The following is a 20,424-nucleotide window of genomic DNA, read 5'->3' as shown; positions in this document are numbered from 1 at the left end:
GCAATTGGCATAAAGTTCTGACCACTCCTTCTTGGTGTTGCATTTGCTCTGTCAGTCAGTGTACATGTATTTTGTATGTTGGGTATTCAGCCCGAAGGCTGGTTTGATCCTCTGCAGCTCCAACAACAGCTGTCATAAATAGCCTAGGCATCACTGAAGAGGCGTACTAGGGAAATGAGGAGTAAGCTAGTTTCCCGTTGCTTTCCTCACCGAGCCAGCAGTTGCTATTTCATATCAGTCTGCCAAGCCCACTGAAATGCATGAACATAAATATTAAACTAGTTTACGGCCTTGGAAACAAACCAAATAAGGCAAACACAGGCTCAAATTACAGCAACACTTTTAGCAATGATCACTGAACGGGTCTCGTCAACCAGACTCCAAACGCCTGAACTGGTAACTACGCCGTGTTCGCTCGTTTGTATGTGTGACTGGGCGAATGAGAAGGCGCATTAGCTCATAGTGGAGGGCGATGCTTTAACGGTTGACATAAGCAATGAGTTATAAAATAAAAGGCATTTAATTTATAGGGCTTAACATGCTCAACTCTCCGATAAAGCAGAATAATACCGAATACTAAGCCGCTACCAAATCCCTTCTGTAGCAAAACGTCATGTTTATACACTTAAACAAAATAAAATAGGCTATGATTAAAGTAGCATCTCTTCAAGCAACCATGTTGACACACACACACACACACACACACACACACACAATTAGTGTGTCAGTCCTCATGTCACAGCTCTATGCAGCTGATTGTTTCAACCATTACTTGTAGATCAGTACAGGTAACTGGAGCCTATCAGCGGTAGACAGTCCTGAGTCAGCAAAATGGGGAAGTGCAAGCCGGCAGAGGGGAAGGGACTTACGCCCTCGTGCACAGGTATTTCTAGCAAGTCGATAAAGCAATAATCTTTTTTAATCAAATTAAAAATTTGCCCCCAATCCTGCTATAAATATAGTAAGACCAGCCATAATCAATAAAAATTTAGATAATCAAGTATCAGTAAATGCCCTATTAAATCGAATTAGTAAATAGACCCTCGCTGTAACCAACGTTGATGAGTGAACTAAAGCCGATACAGGTGTCGGGGCAGCCATAGCTGCTGGTAATCACGAAGAAAAAGGAACCTGCGCCCTTTTAGTTATAGCAGCTAGTACCACTATAGTACTAATCTATATTATAATAAAAGAATCCTTACCAAAATCTAAATAATACACATCATTTCAGCTCCCGTACGCTATTATTAACAACGCCACATCCCCAATTCGATTTAATAGTGCTGTTAATAGACCCGCATTATAAGATTTAACATTTTGATAATAAATAACCAAACAATAAGAAACAAGACCTAATCCATCTCATCCCAATAAAATTCTAATTAAATTTGGTCTAATAATTAAAAACATTATTGATAAAACAAACATTAATACCGAAATAAATCGATTAATAGTTAAATCACCATATATATATATATATATATATATATTCATCACTATAAAAACTTACTAAGGCTGAAATAAATAATACAAACCCTATTTACAAAAGTGATATTCAATCAAATAAAAATATCATGACAATTGAGCTTCTATTTAAATTTAATACTTCCCACTCAACAAAAATCACTAAATCATATATAGTAAAATAAAACCCCATTATAATTAAAGTTAACACCACAATGAACAAAAATAGAAAACTCAAGAAACAAATAGACAATGATCGTAAAATGGTTTAAAGTAGTTGCCCACATCGTTGGAATCACAAACCAACATTTTATATTAAACTATTTAAACATAATCACAACATACATAAATCCCCCTTAATAGCAAAATATTTAATGGCAATCAATGAGTAATAAAAAAAAAAATTTCATGGCTATACCCTTTAGAACATGAATAAATTCCAGAGTATATTATACCATGTTGGCTATAAGCATATAAATATAGTGTAGGCCTATACACCGCTCTAAAAGTAATAACATCAATGCAGCTATAGTTGCCCATGATCATGCAACTAATTAAATAATCCAATTTCACCTATCAAATTTAAGGAAGGAGGCGCAATCATATTTGAAGAACTAAGAAGAAATCACCACATAGCCATTGAAGGTATAAAATTCATCAAACCCTTACTCACCAGTATTCTTCGGCGAGCAAGCTTTGACACCCTTTTTTCTTTTTACGTCGCACCGCTACAGAATAGGTCTTATGGCGACGATTGGAGAGGAAAGGCTTAAGCCGGCATTGCAACTACCGAGTACTCTGGTAATGTGATAAGTACAGTCAGTACTCGGCCTAGTAGCGAGCGAGTGATTTGGGCGAGACAGTGGATAGAAACGTGGCCAACTGCTCGGCCGAATGAGTACCCCACCACCTGCCCACTCACCACAGCGCTTCACTCGCTCTTCACTTGGTCAGTGTAATCAGTCAAGTCAATTGTGAAGGAGTGTTCTTATGTTGTCTGGTGCGCTGCGATTTGATTTCTTCAATGACAATGGCTAAATGGAGCAGTGAAACAACGTTAAAATTCATTCAAGAGCACAAAACGCACGAATGTTTATGGGACGTCAAATCTGCTGTGTAAAAGACAAAAACATTCGTGATGCTGCTTATCACAAGTTCTGACTCTGGTGTACCAGATGTAAAAAAAAAAAAAAAAAAAAATAAATTATTTTGTTGGTAATGTCATCTTCGATTTCCTCTATTATGGCAGGTATGATCTCTTCGTTTTCCTCATTTTCCTACTTCGCATAACCATGTTCCCGCACCCTTTAAACGTTTCTGTGCACTGACTGTTCCACTGTCTCTTCCTCAAGTAATCACATCTACTCCTCAATAAGTAACAAAGCGAGTGACTCGGCCCAGTACTCGGTCCGGCCTTAGGAGTGGGAAGGAAGCGGCCGTGGCCTTAATGAGTGTACAGCCCCAGCATTTACCTGGTGTGTAAACGGGAAACCACTTGACACCCGTGTGTTAGATAATAAGTTACAGCTAAGAAATTGTTTTGAACCATTGAAGCCATAGGTCGTTAAGATAAAGAGATGAAGAAACGCATGATAGACAGTACTTCGCAGTGGTCAGTCGCGGCCTGTTCTCATAGTTAATTTTATATCGCTTTGGTAGAGTTGATAGGCAGCGGGCTGCTACAAATTATTTCATTTTTATATCGCATGGTAGCGTTTATATCCCATGCCGTACTTTTCTTTGCGTTATGGTAGACAGACCATACATTGAGATTTAGTAGAACAAATATGTTATGTTAGTTGAAGTGAAAGATTCTAAATGCTTGAAGTCGTAAGAATGTGATCAGGTAATGATGTAAAGGCGAGGCCGAACAAGTCACTGGTAAGTTAGAGTATGGTTCCTTCACCAGGATTACTTCATTCTAGAACTGGAAAGGATCCAAGGTAAAGCAGAACGATTTGCGATAAAAGGTATTCTTACGAGAATGTTTCAAGCTTTTGGCCTTGTGATTAAGAAGATAAGAAAACCGTTTTGAGCTGTCAGTAGACAGTTGGCGTGGAGTGACATTGCAGCAGTAGACGAACAAGCTTGAATGGAGTTTTGAAAAGTGAGAAGGGTCGTGATATGAAGATAAAATTGGAATTCAAGAGGATAAATTGCGGTAAGTATTCGTTTATAGGAAGAGGAATTAGAGACTGGAATAATCTATTAATTCCGTAAATTTCGCATTTCTTTGAAACTTTTGAATCTTTTTTCGATAATCCAATATTTTACCGGTGAAATGTGTGTTTATTAAAAGTATAGCGGTTTCTAATTATGTCACGATTATCAATGGAAACGCTAATTGCCTTTTCCCTTCGTTACTTGGATGTATGGCAAAGACAAGAGTAGCAAAGAGTTCAGACTGAGTGTAGTAAACCAACTGGTTCGCCATAAGACCTATCTGTGTCGGTGCGCCGTAAAACCCATAGCAAAAAAAAAAAAAAAAAAAAAAAAAAAAAAAAAAAAAAAAAAAAACCTGGTGCGGACTCAAGTAGTTTTCTGCAGAGTAATTACCAAGGCCCGGATTTCGATAGTATGTCCTCTTTTAATTGCTGCATCATACACATTGCTAACTTACGTACAAATCCTGTTTATGACCCCCAGATTACAGGAATGCATATCTTTTCGTCAGTTTTGTATTTTAAATTGAGGTCTTTTTTGCTTTTTGTGTCTTTGTCATTGACAACTGTTTATCTTTTCTTATTGGTAATTTTTAAGCCTGTATCCATCTTATACTTCATAATCCAACCAGTTTCTGTACCTAGGCACTAGAAAGTTAGCGTGAATGTTCACCTTTGGAAGTTTAGAGTACGATTATCTTTATACAGGAAAGTTGTTTTCCTTTACAGACTATTTATCTTTATGGACTACACGGTGTCAAAACAATTATGACCTACAGATCTTCTCACATTTGTTTCCAAGGAAAAGAGAGATTCCAAAGCAAAGAAATGAAATATTGTAATGTAAAAACTATAGAGTTATGATTGTTGTTTCTACCTAGAAATACATACAGTTCAGTTTTCTCAATAAACATTTCGTGTTTAGGTCATTTTTGTCAGCTTGTAGGACATTTTGTGAGAATTTTGCGGTCATTTTGTAGGTACGTCTCTTAAAGTATTTTAGGTCAACAAAATCCGGGGCCTGGTGATCAGATATGTTTTACTCCGGCATGCGCAGTGTTTTTCCAGTGGGTGAGCTCCCCGCTCGTTCGCTGTATGCGGGAAGGGGATGGCGTGGTATGCCATCACATGTTTTGCTCTTTCACCCGAGTCTTCGTTTTGTGTGCGCGAGCATCGATATTAGCTGACCTTGTACAAGCGCCCGATGTTGCAGTCGTATTTCAGCTGTTCGTGTGTGTGTTTTGCGCTATTTTTTTAGAAATTGCTTTACGTCGCACCGACACAGGTATGTCTTGTGGCAACGATAGAATAGGAAAAGGCTAGTAGAGGGAAGGACGCGGTCGTGGGCTTACGTTAAGGTACAGCCCCAGCATTTGCCTGATGTGAAAACTGGAAACAACGGAAAACCATCTTCAGGGCTCCCGACAGCGGGGTTCGAACTCCCTTTCTCCCGAATGCAAGCTCACAACTGCACGGCCAATCGCTCGGTGTTTTCTTAATTCTATAATTAGTCATAACGGGTATTATGGTAGCGTGTCTTTATGTACGATCCATATGTGCTAACTCGGTCAGTTCGTGAAGTTCGAACACGGATTCAAGAAAGATTCCAGGATGTAGACGTTCCAAGTCGTAAAACAGTCCATAATCTTTAGAATAAATTTCAGGAAACTGGAAATATCCAACGTAAGAAACCAAAACGACAGCGAGTAGTTCTCATCGTTTAGAAAATTGTCCTAAAAATCACTTCGTTGTCTTACACAACAAAATAATATGAATTTCATATGCGTCTGTGCAAAAGGCTTCTAAATTATTCCACTTAAAGCCGTATAAAATTACTGTGGCACATGCTCTTCTACTAGGTGACCCTGTACGTAGGCGCACATTTATTGAGTGGAGTCTGGAAACTATATACGATGGACAGATAAACCCATATTTAACATTCTTCTCAGACAAGGCATGCTTCTACCTCCCTGATCATGTGTGTTCACTCGACAGTCGTTATTGGAGTGTTGTTAAACTTGACTTCGTACATAAAATGGCCCTAAATGGCGCAAAAATCGCTGTATGCAATGCCATCAGAAGTGAAAGTTTGAGAAAACGGTTTATTCAGTTATTGATGTGAATACTGTACTAAACCCACTTTTCCGGAGAATTGACACGGATCTTGATTGTGCATTTATTTTTTCAACAGGACTCTGCCATTTCTTACACTGCTAAAGTGATTCACGAACAGAGTTTTTAGTAGGGATGTTTGGCGCCTCGGTACTTCGATTTATTCACCTGTGATTATTATCTCTGAGGTGAATTAAACAATGCCATATATAAGACGAACTTGCACACCATACAAAAACTGAAACCTAATATTCGTTAGGAGATTGCCTGGTTTCCTCAACGTGAACTACAGCGAGTGAATAATAATTTCCTAACGAGGTGCTAATAGTGTGTGGAGAATGAAGGAGGGAAGTTTCAGCATCACCTTTCTAGAAATTGTTTGTGCTGCTGTAGTATGGTTTACATTTCCGTTACTGACCTCGAGCAGCACGCGGCAAACGAGCGCATGCTCGCCCATAATAAAAAACCCAAAGCACCGGTAAAGTATATAATGAACGGGTAATTCTGCTAGTAGGCCACACACACACACACACACACACACACACACACATATATATATATATATATATATATATATCAAGTCAAATCTGATTTCGTCACTGACTAATCGCTACACTAGGTTTCCCATTTTCACACCGGGGAAATGAAATGAAATGATGGGGCTGTACCTTAATTAAGGCCACGGTCGCTTCCTTCTCAATCCTAGCCCTTTACCATCCTTCCGTCGTCGAAAACCTCCCATATTTAGTGCGACATTTAAAATAGACACTATACCTGCAAAATGTCTTAATGCAGTTCAGTTCCTGGAGGAGTCCATACGCAGTACGGTATCGGATTTCTAGGCCTACAATTTTCAGTGCATGGCAAAGCATGTAGCGAAGTAAGAAAATCAGTGGATTAGGACCCCGTGATGATTTCCTCGGATGATAGTGGTAAAGAAAAGTGAAATTGAATTGAAATGTTATACATGTAACATATTGTCGTTGCGCCTGTGAAAACTGCTATGTGATAATATTGTGGGAGAAATACTGACCTGCAGCATATATCATAAGAGTGAGAATTCTTTGAAATTAGTCGCACTCTAGTTAGCTTGGCTCTGCATTCGGGAGAAGCATGGGTGCAAAACTCCAGCGTCGGCTGTCCGTTTTCTGTGGTTTCCCCATTTTCACTTCCAGGAAAATGTCGGGACAGTTCCTATTCCTTCCACCTCCTTGCCCAAATTCATTCACCATCATTCATTTCATCTTCATTAGCTCCTTAACCCTTTATAGGGCAGTACTCTGGGGCCTTTCAAAAATATGTTAGTTGTGCTATTTATTGTCTCCGGGATGTATTGAATGTAAAATGAAGCCATATGAGATCCTGAAGGTGTCTAGTTCGATGATATGGTGTGGTACGTATATGTACCAGAGACTATTCACTGACAAATTTACACATAGTGTTCAGTGGTACACATATGTACCACTTTATCATCGAAGAAACAATGGAATATAATAACTGCGAAACAATGTGCAGTATAAAAGGCAGTATATTATAAAAAGTAATAAAACCCTAAACTTCTGCTCATTTCACAATGATCACGTTTTATAACACAATTACATTTTTATAAACACTTTTGTTTACAACAATGAATAATTTATGACTTATGGAAAGATACAAAACATTCTAAACCTAGCGCTACTTCACAGCGGGCACATGTAATGGTTGAACGCTTTTGCTCTTTCTGTGTGCTGCAGAAAGCACACCTTCTCCGTGTCCCTGAGACAGGAAGATGCTCAGCAACATTTGGCAGTCTTTTACCATTTGGTAAGGTGGATCTACTATCTGGGTTGTTTCGCTTTCTTCCTCTACCTGTCTGTGACAGCGGACCTTTCTTTACCCCAGCACTGTAATTTCCTATTAGTTCGTCGGCTATCACTGATCGAAATTTCGGATGAGATACTGGTTTATGTTGGGAATTGACAGCGTATGATGTTGTTTTGTAGAGAATATAAACATTCACAATGCATGCATCGAGACAGTAGTAAATTATTTTCAGCCACCACCTCCGAGATTTCCAGCTCACATCGTAGGCTGAATGAAGCTGGTCAAAATTATCAACGCCCCCCCATGTAAGAGTTATAGTCCTTGATCGAAACTGGGCATGTTACAGGTTCACGTTGTCCTTCTTTGTTTGTTCTCAGAACATGTGCACTCTCACTAGCATTGCGCATGGTACTAATAACACATACACACTTTTCCCCTCTGTCTTTCCACTTAGATATACGTATGTCACCAGTCATGACATAATCTCTTTCACCCATTTTTAGATCCTTATCAGAAAAGAGTTTGTGTGAAGGAAATTGCCTTCTTGTTTGCCTAATTGTAGCACATGCAAACAACTTCTTCTCTAGCAAGTTCTTTACCATGAAAATGTTACTAAAAATATTATCAAAAAATAAGCAGTAAGCAAGTCCTTCAAAACCTTGGGCTAGTTTTGTCACTACTCTTTCTCCTAAAGAGGTTTCCCCCGACGTTTGTTCTCTTCCTTCATATAAGGACAAGCCCAAGCAGTAGCCCGTAACTGCATATGCAATCACCCATATTTTGAAGCCTCGTTTTATGGGCTTCATTGGCATGTACTGCTTCAAAGTGCTCCGCTCCTTGAATTTTACCATCGATTCATCTACGGATAAATATCGAGATGGATGAAATAGCTTTTTGAAGTTAGTGTTCTATAGTTTGGTTGCCCTTTTTTTGGTCTTGCAGTGTTGTCGTTCAGATGAATAAATCTTAATATTTTTAGGAACCTTTTGACTGGCATCACACTTGCTATTCTGCTGTTGTGGAAATTTTTATTAGTAGTCCAGTACAGTCGCGTGCTTGGAAGGCTATTGAATCCCATAATAATTAAAATTCCTAAGAAATCCTGCAATTCCTCTACTGTCAGATTGAGGGTTGAGTTCTTCTGTGTGGCATATAAGTTTGATTGTTGAACTATGTGTCGCAGGAAAGCAAGCGTGAGTATCTGTATAAAAATGTGTTTCGGACTACCTAGATTGATTTGTGCCTGGTAGAAATACCAAATGGCTGTGAAAAGTCACTGCTTGAAAAATGTTTAGGCATATGCCCATTCTTATCCCACACAAGATCATCATCACTATCACTGGTTGATTGTTCCACCTCATCCTGTTCATAATTCTCATTCTGTGTATCTTCCACTAAGTGACTTCCAACGTTTAGAGTTTCCCCGCCATCTATTTCTTCTTGATTGTCTTCCTCCCCCTGGTCTTCTGTACCCACTTCATCGGAATAAGATGTAACATTTGACGCTGTTGAATTGTTAGCTGGATTATAATCCTCTGCATCAGAATCTCCTCCAGCATCTGAATTTTCCGCCATTTCATCGGTAATGAGATGAAATATTTCATTTTCTGTTAACTTCCCTTTTGTACCCATTCCTGCAATAAATTGAAAAAGATATGACGTACAAACTGTACGTCCGTTCACTCCTTGGCAAGATTCAGGCACAACATGACCTCACGTTTCGTTACGTGTGTACACTCTTCACATTATAACATCTTAACGGCAAATATCCTGCAGGAAAGTACTTTACCACTCAAATCAAAGGTATTCAATACACTCATATCAAATGAGAAATATCAAATAAAACAAACACTCATTGCAACAATGCCGAACAAATATATGGCACGAAACACGATTTTTCCAAGTACGATAGTAACCGCATACTAATATCTCTATTTACCTGCATTCTTTGGTAACAAATCTCTAGATAGTTATGCAGCTAATAAGTTTATAATGTCTACAGTAATTATAAAGTAACTTACTTTGGCATGAGTTCAATGTAAATGGAGTAAAATGTATTTTAACATCCAATGTCGGCAATGCAAAACTTCCCCCGCGAACTAACGCTCTCTGGTACACATGTTTACCACATTTTAAACAGATGAATGTCGCAGATGCGTTCTCGCGGGAATTGCGATAATTAATGAAGAAAGCAAATTCAGACCACTAAGTCTCTCATAAAGACTGTAATCACGCATGTTTCAAGCACAATATGAGTCATAAAAGCTAGCGGTACATGTACCAGTAACCTATAAAGGCGTTAGTAAGGGCATTCGGCCGTAAAATATACCGTATGAATTCATCTCACTTCATCCCTGACCTCGTATCAAGGAACGGGACCAAGGATTATTTATTTATTTATTTATTTATTTATTTATTTATTTATTTATTTATTTATTTATTTATTTATTTATTTATTTATATTTATTGTTGGCTTTTTATCCGTGTTGCAGGCTTGCGGTATGGTGAGGCCAGTTGTTTAGTGGGCAGAATTCCCCATTATACTGTAACAATGAGGCATAGGGAAAGAAGATTCATCCTTTTAGCTGTAGTCGTCGCCTCCATGATGATGATGCTCCTGCTGCCGATATATAGACCAGTCGCAACGCCATTCAACGGAATTCCAGCGTATTATGAAGGCATGTGCAACGAAGAAACCCTCAACATAAGTGGGGTAAGATACAACAGAATGGAGGTCCATGAGTAAAAATATAATTGCAATAATTTCTGTTTCATTATTGATATTGATTACTGCTTTACATAAAATAAATTTCATCGTGCTAAGCCCGTATTGTCGTAAGTATCACTTTAGCAATCCTCATCACGTATTCTACCTTTACAATACAAATTGAGTTTATATTAGTAGACCACATTAAAATCGGTCGGTAGATGCAGAGTGGGTTTCGGCCCTTGGGTTTTGTCCCTTAACAGGCCACTGCTGGTCCGTGGTCCAACAGCTCTGTACTCTGACCGGTCAACCGAGCAGAGGAGAGGTGGCCACGGGTTTACCGTGGCTCTACGCCTCTGCATTCGGGAGACGGGGCAGGGCTGGACCTCGCGGGTGGGCCCAAACGTCGGCTGTTCTGAGAATGGTTTTCCGTGGTTTTCCATTCTCCTGCACTAAGGCGAATGCTGGGACAGTTCGTAGTATAGGCCACGGCCGCCAACCCCCTCACCTTCTCCGAGCATCTCCTTCACCGTAACAAATCTCCCGGACTGAGAGACGGCGTAACCGTCTAATAGGCCCGCCTCCCCCTTCAGGTGAGGAATGAAAACCTTGTAGTAGTAGTAGTAGTAGTAGTAGTAAAATCGATACATGTTTCATCCCCAGCGGGACATCATCAGTCGACACATGAATGTCAGACCTTATAAAAATTGGTACATATACTGCACACAGTGAAAATTACGTTCACATTATAGATCAAAATGACGTGTATCGATTTTAATGTAGTCTATTAATAAAGACTCAAATCGTATTGTAAAGATGGAATACACGATAAGGATTGCTAAAGTGATTAGTGCTTGTATGGCCGCAGATGAACGATACACGTGGTGCAAAATGACACCGGAAGACTTGATGTTAGTTATACTCTAACAATCGACATCACGTTACTAGCAACTTTGCTTTACGTCGCACCGACACAGATAGGTTTTATGGCGACGATGGGATAAGAAAGGCGTAGGAGATGTAAGGAAGCGGCTTTGGCCATAATTAAGGTACAGACCCAGCATTTGTCTGGTGTGAAAATAGGAAACCACAGAAAACCATCTTCAGGGCTGCCGACAGTGGGGCTGGAGCCCACTATCTCCCGGATGCAAGATCGTAGCCGCGCACCCCAACCGCACGGCCAACTTGCCCGGTACGTTACTAGCGATGATCGCTATGCATGAAAGGCAATCGTAACCCAATTGAATCAAACGTATCGATTGCCAATTGCATGTCTGTTACGTAAGGCTACACAGGCATAGTGAAAATTCCAGAAAACAAATAGATTTATTATTTATTGTGACTTGGATCCTTGCTGTAGAATTGTGGGATACATATTCTTCCTTAAGGTCATCCAGACTGAGAATCATACGCCAGTGGAATTCATTTACTTATCTGTTTACATTTTTCTTGCTTTTTTTTCTTGTTTTAGTTTGCTTGCTTGCTTGGTTGCTCGCTTGCTTGATAAGGACGGTGATCGGAATCAGATACCGAGAAAGAGGAATTATTTACAATTTGTATAAAAATCAGTCTGCAGTGATAAGAATCGTAGAGATAGGATAGGAATGGTAGGCGAGGGAGTATTAATTCCGGTGAAAAAATAATTTGTAAGCTACGAAACGGTTAAGGATGACAAACATGAAATTCTAGGTGTAAGGCTCATCTCTAAAGATAATAGGCAATTTGATGTCTTTGGAGTGTATAGACCGGGAAAGAGTAGCGCAGACGCTGATTCAGAATTATTTGGTAAGATAATCAGCTATGTGGGAGGGGATATGGAAATGAATATGATTGTAGCGGGTGATCTCAATGTACCAAATGTCAGTTGGGAAGGTAATGCGAACGACAGGAAGCATGACCAAACAAATGGCAAATAATTTAATATGGGAAGAGCAGCTGATTCAGAATGTGATGGAACCAAATAGAGGGAAGAATATTCTGGACGTGGTGCTGGTAAAACCACATGAGCTCTATAGAGAAACTGAAGTAATAGATGGCATTAGTGATCGCGAAGCTGTTTTTGTCGTAGTTAAAAATAGAAAGGAAGGTCTTAAAATTAGGACTGTTAGGCAGTACCATATGGCTGAAAAAACAGGTATGAGGGAGTTTTTAGAAAGTAAATATTATCGGTGGAAAACGGTTTAAAGCAATTGTTGAGGAACGCGAAAACAGGTTGTACCTTTAAACGTGGTAAAGATGCACTATATTAAAACAGAGAAGTAAAGAGATTAAGAATTAGGTGCAGGTTGTAAAGAAATAGTTAGAAATAGCTGTGGAAGTAAGGAGAAATTGAAGGAACTTAACAGGAAACTGAATCTAGCAATGAAGTCAGCTAACGATAACTGATGGCAAGCATAATTGGCAGTCACACACATTTTAGTGAAAAATGGGAGTGTATGTATAGGTACTTTAAGGCAGAAACAGGTTCCAAGAAGGAGATTCCAGAAATCATTAAAGAATAAGGGGGAGTGTGTATGGGAGGATCTTCAAAAGGCAGCCAGCAGTATGTATTGTTGGTTACAAGAATAATGTCCAGACAGATGATGTGACTAATACTAAAGGAGTAATAAAATTTACCTACGATAACAACGATATTTACAGTAAGATACAAAAGTTGAAAACTAGAAAAGCAGCTGGAATTGACAAGGTTTCGGGGGATATAGTAAAGACAACGTGTTGAGATATAGTACCATGTCTGAAGTACTTATTAGATTACTGTTTACATGAAGGAGCAATAGTGCTATAGTAGGCCCTATGTATAAAGGAGAGGGTGATACACATAAAGCTGAAAATTACAGGCCAGTCAGTTTTTGACATGCATTGCATGTAAGCTTTGGGAAAGCATTCTTTCTGATTATATTAGACATGTTTGCGAAATTAATAACTGATTCGATAGAAGGCAGTTAGTGTTTAGGAAAGGTTATTCCACTGAAGCTCAACTTGTAGAATTTCAGCAAGTTACAGTACAGCGAATATCCTAGCTTCACAAGGTCAAATGGACTGTATTGCAATTGACCTATTTAAAGCATTTGATAGAGTAGATCATGGGAGCCTAGTGGCAAAAATGAGTGTATTTGGAATAGACAAAAGAGTGACTGAATGGGTTGCTATATTTCTAGAAAATGGAACTCAGAGAACCAGAGTAGGCGAAGCTTTATCTGACCGTGTAATAATTAAGAGGGGAATTCCTCAAGGTAGTATTATTGTACCTTTATGTTTTCTTATACATGCACATGATCTGAGTAAAGAAGTAAAGAAGAGATGAGGCTTTTTACAGATGATGTTATTCGCTACAGAACAATAAAGAGTAATAAGATTGTGAGCAACTGCAAAATGACCTCGATGATGATGTGAGATGGATACTAGACAATGGTATGATGATAAATCGGGTTAGAAATGAGGTTGTGAGTTTCACAAATAGGAAAAGTCCTCTCAGTTTTAATTACTGCGTTGATGGGCTGAAAGTTCCTTTTGGGGATCATTGTAAATACCTATGTGTTAATGTAAGGAAATATATTCTTTGGGGAAATCGCATAAATATGATTGCAAATAATGGGTACAGGTATCTGCACTTGGTTATGAGGGTATTTAGGGGTTGTAGTAAGAATGTAAAGGAGAGGGCATATAAGTATCTGGTAAGAGCCCAACTAGAGTATGGTTCCAGTGTATGGGACCCTCACCATGATTACCTGATGATTCAAAAACTGGAAAAAGTCCAAAGAAAAACAGCTCGATTTGTTCTGGGTGATTTCCGACAAGAGAGTAACATTACAAAACTGTTGCAAAGTTTGGGCTGGGAAGACTACGGAGAAAGGAAACGAGGTGCTCGATTAAGTGGTATGTTCCGACTGTCAGTGGAGAGATGACGTGGAATGACATCAGTAGACGAATAAGTTTGAGTGGTGCCTTTAAAAGTTGGAAGGATCACAATATGAAGATAAAGCTGAAAATCAAGAGGAAAAATTGGGCAAATATTCCTTTATAAGAAAGGGAGTGAGGGATTAGAATAACTTACCAAGGGAGATATTCAATAAATTTCTAATTTCCTTGCTTTAATTTAAGAAAAGGTGAGGAAAACAACAGATAGGGAATCTACCACCTGGGTGACTGCTCTCAATACAGATCAGTAGTGATTGATTGATTGATTGATTGTTTTGAAGAAGAAGGAGAAGAAGAAGCAGCAGCAGCAATTCAGAAAGGAGTGAGGCAAGGCTGTAGTTTGTCTTTCCTTCCTTTTCAATATTTGTATATAACAGGAGGTAAATGAAATTAAAGGTGAATTCGGGAAGGGTATCACAATCCAAGGAGAGGAAATCAAAGCCCTGATATTCACCGATGATATTGTTATTTTATCTGAGTCTGCAGAAAATCGGGAGAAATTGCTAAATGTACGGACACAGTCTTGGGGAAGGAGTGCAAGATGAAAATAAATAACTGCAAAACAAAAGTAAGTCAGGGGGATGCAGGAAATATTGGATTAGGAAATGCTTAAAGGAAGTAGTTGGATATTGTTACTTGGATAGTGAAATAACTAACGATGGCAGATGTACGGAGGATGTAAAATGCAGACTAGCACAAGCAAGAATGACCTTACTTAGAGAAATTTGCTGACTTCGAACATTGATATTAGGAATTAAGAAGATAGTTTTGAAGAATTTCGTCTTGAGCGTGGCATTGTATGGAAGAGAAAGATGGTCGATGATAACTAGCTCAGAAAGAAGGAGAATAGAAGCTTTAGAAATGTGGTGTTACAGAAGAATGCTGAAAGTGAGATAGGTATATCGAATCACGAATGAAGGGATACTGAATCGAACTGGTGAGAGGAGATCGATTAGGCTGAATTTGACTAGATCGATAAGATACATCTTAAGATACACAGGACTTGTTCAGTTCGTTTTCGAGGTAAGTGCTGGCGGTATGTAGGGAGGGTTTAGACCGTGGTATGAATATGGCAAGCAGATTAGAGCAGATGATATAGTAGTTTCGTAGAAATGAGAAGGTAAGCACAGGATAGGGTGGAGTGGAGAGCTGATGACTCAGACATCAACATTACGTACGGTAAATATATACTAAATCCGCCTCTGTGGTGTAGTACTTAGTGGGATTAGCTGCCACTCCCAGAGGCCCGGGTTCGATTCCCAGCTCTGCCACGAAATTTGAAAAGTGGTATGAAGGCTGGAACGGAATCCACTCAGCCTCGGGAGGTCAACTGAGTAGAGGAGGGTTCGATTCCAACCTCAGCCATCCTCGGAGTGGTTTTTCATGATCTCTCACTTCTTCTCCAGGCAAATGCTGGGATGGTACCCAACTCAAGGCCACAGCCGCTTCCTTCCATCTTCCTTGTCTATGCGTCCGGAGGTCAACTGAGTAGAGGAGGGTTCGATTCCAACCTCAGCCATCCTCGGAGTGGTTTTCCGTGATCTCCCACTACTTCTCCAGGCAAATGCTGGGATGGTACCTAACTCAAGGCCACGGCCGCTTCCTTCCATCTTCCTTGTCTATGCGTCCGGAGGTCAACTGAGTAGAGGAGGGTTCGATTCCAACCTCAGCCATCCTCGGAGTGGTTTTCCGTGATCTCCCACTACTTCTCCAGGCAAATGCCGAGATGGTATCTAAGTCAAGGTCACGGCCACTTCCTTCTCTCTTTCTTGTCTGTCCCTTCCAATCTTCCCATCCTCCACAAAATCCCTGTTCAGCATAACAGGCGAGCGGCCTGGGCGAGGTACTGGTCCTCCTTTCCTGTTGTACCTCCCGGTCCAAAGTCTCACGCTCCAGGACACTGCCCTTGGGGCGGTAGAGGTGGGATACCTCGCTGAGTACGAGGGAAAAACCTCCCCTGGTGGGTGAACGAATTAAGAAAGGTAGAAAGAATGAAATATGTACTAAGTGGTTTACAAGTATGCCCCCATGACGCCCTGGTGGAGCCAGCGTTTCGTCGCAAACCGCCACGGATTGTAACATCATTTTCGTTATGTTTTCGTTTTTCTATGCAATGTGATAGAAAGTGATGTTTAGCTGGCCTGCAGCAAATCAATCACTCAACCAATAACTGTTTGTTAAGCCCGCGTGGTATACTGTACACGATAGCTAAGGCGCCTGTGGTCTAACTGTGAGCTTGCATTCGACTCCCACAATCGACAGCCCTGATGATGTTTATTCGTGGTTACGCAATTTCACAGCAGGCAAATGCTGGAACTGTATTTTAATTCAGGCCACGGCCGCTAGTTTCCCAATCCTTGCCTTTTCCCATCCTTCCGTCGCCGGAATCTTTCGATGTGTTGGTGCGACGTTAAACAAGTAGCAAAATCTATATAATCTGACACCTCGGTTAGCCGGTTCGAGTCCCGTTGGTAGAAAAAATATCTCCATGTAAATGCTGGCCAGCAGGGCAGAAGAGGTGGTGGCATGCAATTTTTAATCACTGTATCGCGTGCCAAAAGCCTGGGTTCCGCAGTGTTCATATGGGCAATTGGCGCTGGTAATGGTGATTCGTCCGTCGGATGGGGGCGTTGCGCCTTGACCAGACACCTCGATTTTATTCGACAGGAGTAGGCTATGTGCCGACACTGGGTTTCACCTTCTCCAAATGAGGGAAGCAAAATTTAATCTCAGTGCATTGCCATGCAGTGACCTCCACCCTGTACTCTTCGCTAAAGTGTTAATACCTGTACCGAGAGAGTTGGCCGTGCGGTTAGGTGCGCGCAGCTGTGAGCTTGCGTTCAGGGAATGGTGAGTTGGAACCCCACTGTCAGCAGCCCTTAAGATGGTCTTGCGTGGTAACCCATTTTGGGGCTGTACCTTAATTAAGGCCACGGCCGCTTCCATCCCACTCCTAGCCTTGTCCTATCCCATCGTCGCCATAAGACGTATCTTTGTCGTACGACGTAAAGGCACCTGTTAATAATAATAATAATAATAATAATAATAATAATAATAATAATAATAATAATAATAATAATAATTGTCCCGACAGCTAACTTTCATACATCAATAGTTGAAGACTACGCGTGGTGTGAATTAGTGTTTGGGTGTTGTGTCACCTGAATGGTCTTGTGTATCAGCGTGTTGCAAGGTCAAGTGTTTTTAACGTGGAATAACGGAGGACCTACATGGTCAAAAGCGATACTCTGATTTCGTTATCAACAGCCACATAGCGCATGCGTGATATCTGCGTGGTGATAGTTACCATAAACCATTGTTAAATAAAACTTTAGTGTGTGAAAAATAAGCCTATACTTAGAAATATTAGAAAACACATTAAACTCTGTTAGGGCAAACAATTGTCTACTGCAATAAGAACGAGTGAGGTATGTAGGATAATAAAATGTTATAAATGCAAATTTCCATTTACATGTGTGTGCCATTTCATTGTTATAAAATAACTGTATTCCACGCATGGTGTTTTCAAGAAAATCGTTAAAAGTTTTCAAATATATTTCATCTGGTATATTTAAATGGAGCTGCTTTAATTGATAATCGTGAGGAAAAATGCGTGCTCCATTAACTAAAGGTAACAAGACGAAAAACAGAAAATATCGAATATATGACAGTTGTTCGGACTTTGATGTTAAATAGGCGAGAAAAAAAACGCTGACAAAAGTGATGATGATAATTATAGTTTTAAAGGGTCCTTGGTTATAGACGCAGAAAGCAGTGAAGGCTGTGTACGGAAGTTTTGGCTGTGGATTACAGGTATATGCCACCAAATAAATTGAAATGCCATTTAGAAACCACTCATAGTAATATAGTTACCAATTCTCGTGACAACTTTACTAGTTAGTAGAAAACATTAAAAGAGGGAAAGTCTAAATTTTATATCATGGATGAATACGAATAAATTCTTTGCAAGCATCTTTCAAAGTGTCGAGCTGAATGGCTCAGACGGTTGAGGCGCTGGCCTTCTGACTCCAGCATGGCAGGTTCGATCCTGGTTCAGTCCGGTGGTATTTAAAGGTGCTCAGATACGCCAGCCTCGTGTCGGTAGATTTACTGGCACGTAAAAGAACTCCTGCGGGTCAAAACTCCTGCACCTCGGCGTCTCCGAAAACCGAAATAGTAGTTAGTGGGACGTAAAGCCAATAACATTATTTCTTACAAAGTGGTATGCTATGATCATCTGACGAAAGGTCGCGTGAATATGGAGCAAGTTGTGCGCGGCGTAAACATGGGTACCTCGCGAGCGCTCATCTCAAGTGTCAAGACCTGTCAATAAACATCTGTCCCGTCCGCGGTGACGCTTGCGAACTGAGGTGCAGTCTTCAAGTTTCAAAGTGGTAGAGCAATTATTGTGCCTTAGTTATACATTTACTGCATGTACTGCGTAATGAACAGTTTCATAAGGAATTTGCATTCATTCAGAGAGTTCGCATTGTTTGTCACGACTAATGTTTGTAGCTTAGAGCGTAGCATATGTAAGTCGTGCCGTACCTACAAGCTGCCGCGACTTCTCGCCAGACGCCGATAGCAGAATAGTGAAATCTGAAAATTCCCATACCATCGCAGAATTTTATACCAGCTGCTGTAGATATGGTGAATATTATTATCGGTAAGTTTACTAGGAAACTATTATTATTATTATTATTATTATTATTATTATTATTATTATTATTATTATTATTATTATTATTATTATTTTCGATGGAGATAAAGTTTGCGTACTGTTTTAAGAGATCACGTAATGTTTCTCGGGGTGTGCAATTTTGTATTGTCTCATTTTTTACAATACCGTAACGTATTTTCTATACCTTATGTGAAATTTGACCGATATTTCATTCACTTGAGCGTTTATTGAAAATGGTGTATGGCTTTTTTTAGTGCCGGGAGTGTCCGAGAACAAACTCGGTTCGCCAGGTGAATTTTTGTTTTTTTGATATGACGCCTGTAAGCGACCCGCGTGTCGTGATGAGGATGAAATGATGATGAAGACGACGACACATACAGTACACCCAGCCCCCGTTTCAGCGGAATCAACCGATTATGGTTAAAGTTCCCAACACTGCCGGGGATTAAATCCGGCTATCCTGGGACCAAAGGCCAGCGCGCTAACTATTTAGCCATGGAGCCGGACTTGAGTGTGCATTTGTTATATTTCACGTTGTTATCCAAAGTGCATTATTACTCATGTTAGAATTAACCTTTTCATTAAATGTTTGAGGTCATTTTTTATATTGTACCTTATTATTCTTGTCCTACGTGCGTAATTATACTCAATAGTTATATTATTCCGCCGGCCCCGTGGTGTAGGGGTAGCGTGCTTGCTTCTACCCGGAGGCCCCGGGTTCGATTCCCGGCCAGGTCATGGATTTTTACCTGGACTTGAGGGCTGGTTCGAGGTCTGCTCAGACTACGTGATTAGAATTGAGGAGCTATGCGACGGTGAGATAGCGGCCCCGGTCTAGAAAGCCAAGAATAACGGCCGAGAAGATTCGTCGTGCTGACCACACGACACCTCGCAATCTGTAGGCCTTCGGGCTGAGCAGCGGTCGCTTGGTAGGCCAAGGCCCTTCAAGGGCTGTAGTGCCATGGGGTTTTGGTTTTGGTTATATTATTCCAATTTTTTATAATATGCTGTTTTTGGCTTGGTATTTCACTTCTTAATTACTGTTGAACCCATGATCTTCCTGCCCTAAGAATATTATGTATTAAATTGTCAATTGGAATAAGAAGTTCGATTCTTGATAGCAAGGAATTGACACGTGGCGAGGGGGTGGCTGCCTTCTGTCCCACGCTCTGGGATACGTGACGTCATTCGCACGTGTCGACGGTGGAAGAATCTTAAGTCATTTTGGGGACTATTTCAGAAGAGCGCGTGTGTATGGCGTGACCAAGCCAAGTCCACAAAATATAGTGCCTATCAAAGGAGGTCATTTATCCAGCTAATTGAACATGTATAAATTTTAAATGTCCATGAACACTACCGCCGGAAATGTAGAAAGTATGTAGTCACCTTCAGAACTCTTGTAATTACAGTTTAGTTAAGTCAGAAAAGTTACAGAAATGTTCTTGGCGGCAAAGGGGGATGCCCGGAGAGAGGGAGAAGTTTCTATAAATTAGAATTGACACCATGACGAAGCCCACTGCATTTTGTATCACGAGGCTGAAAACAGAGGGTTGAGCTGTTCTGTAAAATCGAAC

At 40.3% G+C, this 20,424-nt stretch overlaps 1 protein-coding gene across 2 annotated transcripts in view; it reads left to right on the top strand.

Annotated features, from left to right (window-relative positions):
- The window catches only part of LOC136886284 (4-galactosyl-N-acetylglucosaminide 3-alpha-L-fucosyltransferase FUT6), an 88,697-nt gene that overhangs the window by 10,105 nt on the left and 58,168 nt on the right, over nt 1-20,424 (top strand). For both annotated transcript variants that reach the window (XM_068231037.1, XM_068231036.1), the window contains exon 2: nt 10,037-10,257. In XM_068231037.1, coding sequence (XP_068087138.1) covers nt 10,037-10,257 — 221 coding nt within the window. The remainder of the gene's footprint in view (nt 1-10,036; nt 10,258-20,424) is intronic.

The sequence above is a fragment of the Anabrus simplex genome, chromosome 1, assembly GCF_040414725.1.
Source record: "Anabrus simplex isolate iqAnaSimp1 chromosome 1, ASM4041472v1, whole genome shotgun sequence".
NCBI lineage: Eukaryota > Metazoa > Arthropoda > Insecta > Orthoptera > Tettigoniidae > Anabrus > Anabrus simplex.
This window is presented reverse-complemented; position numbering and strand designations above follow the sequence as displayed.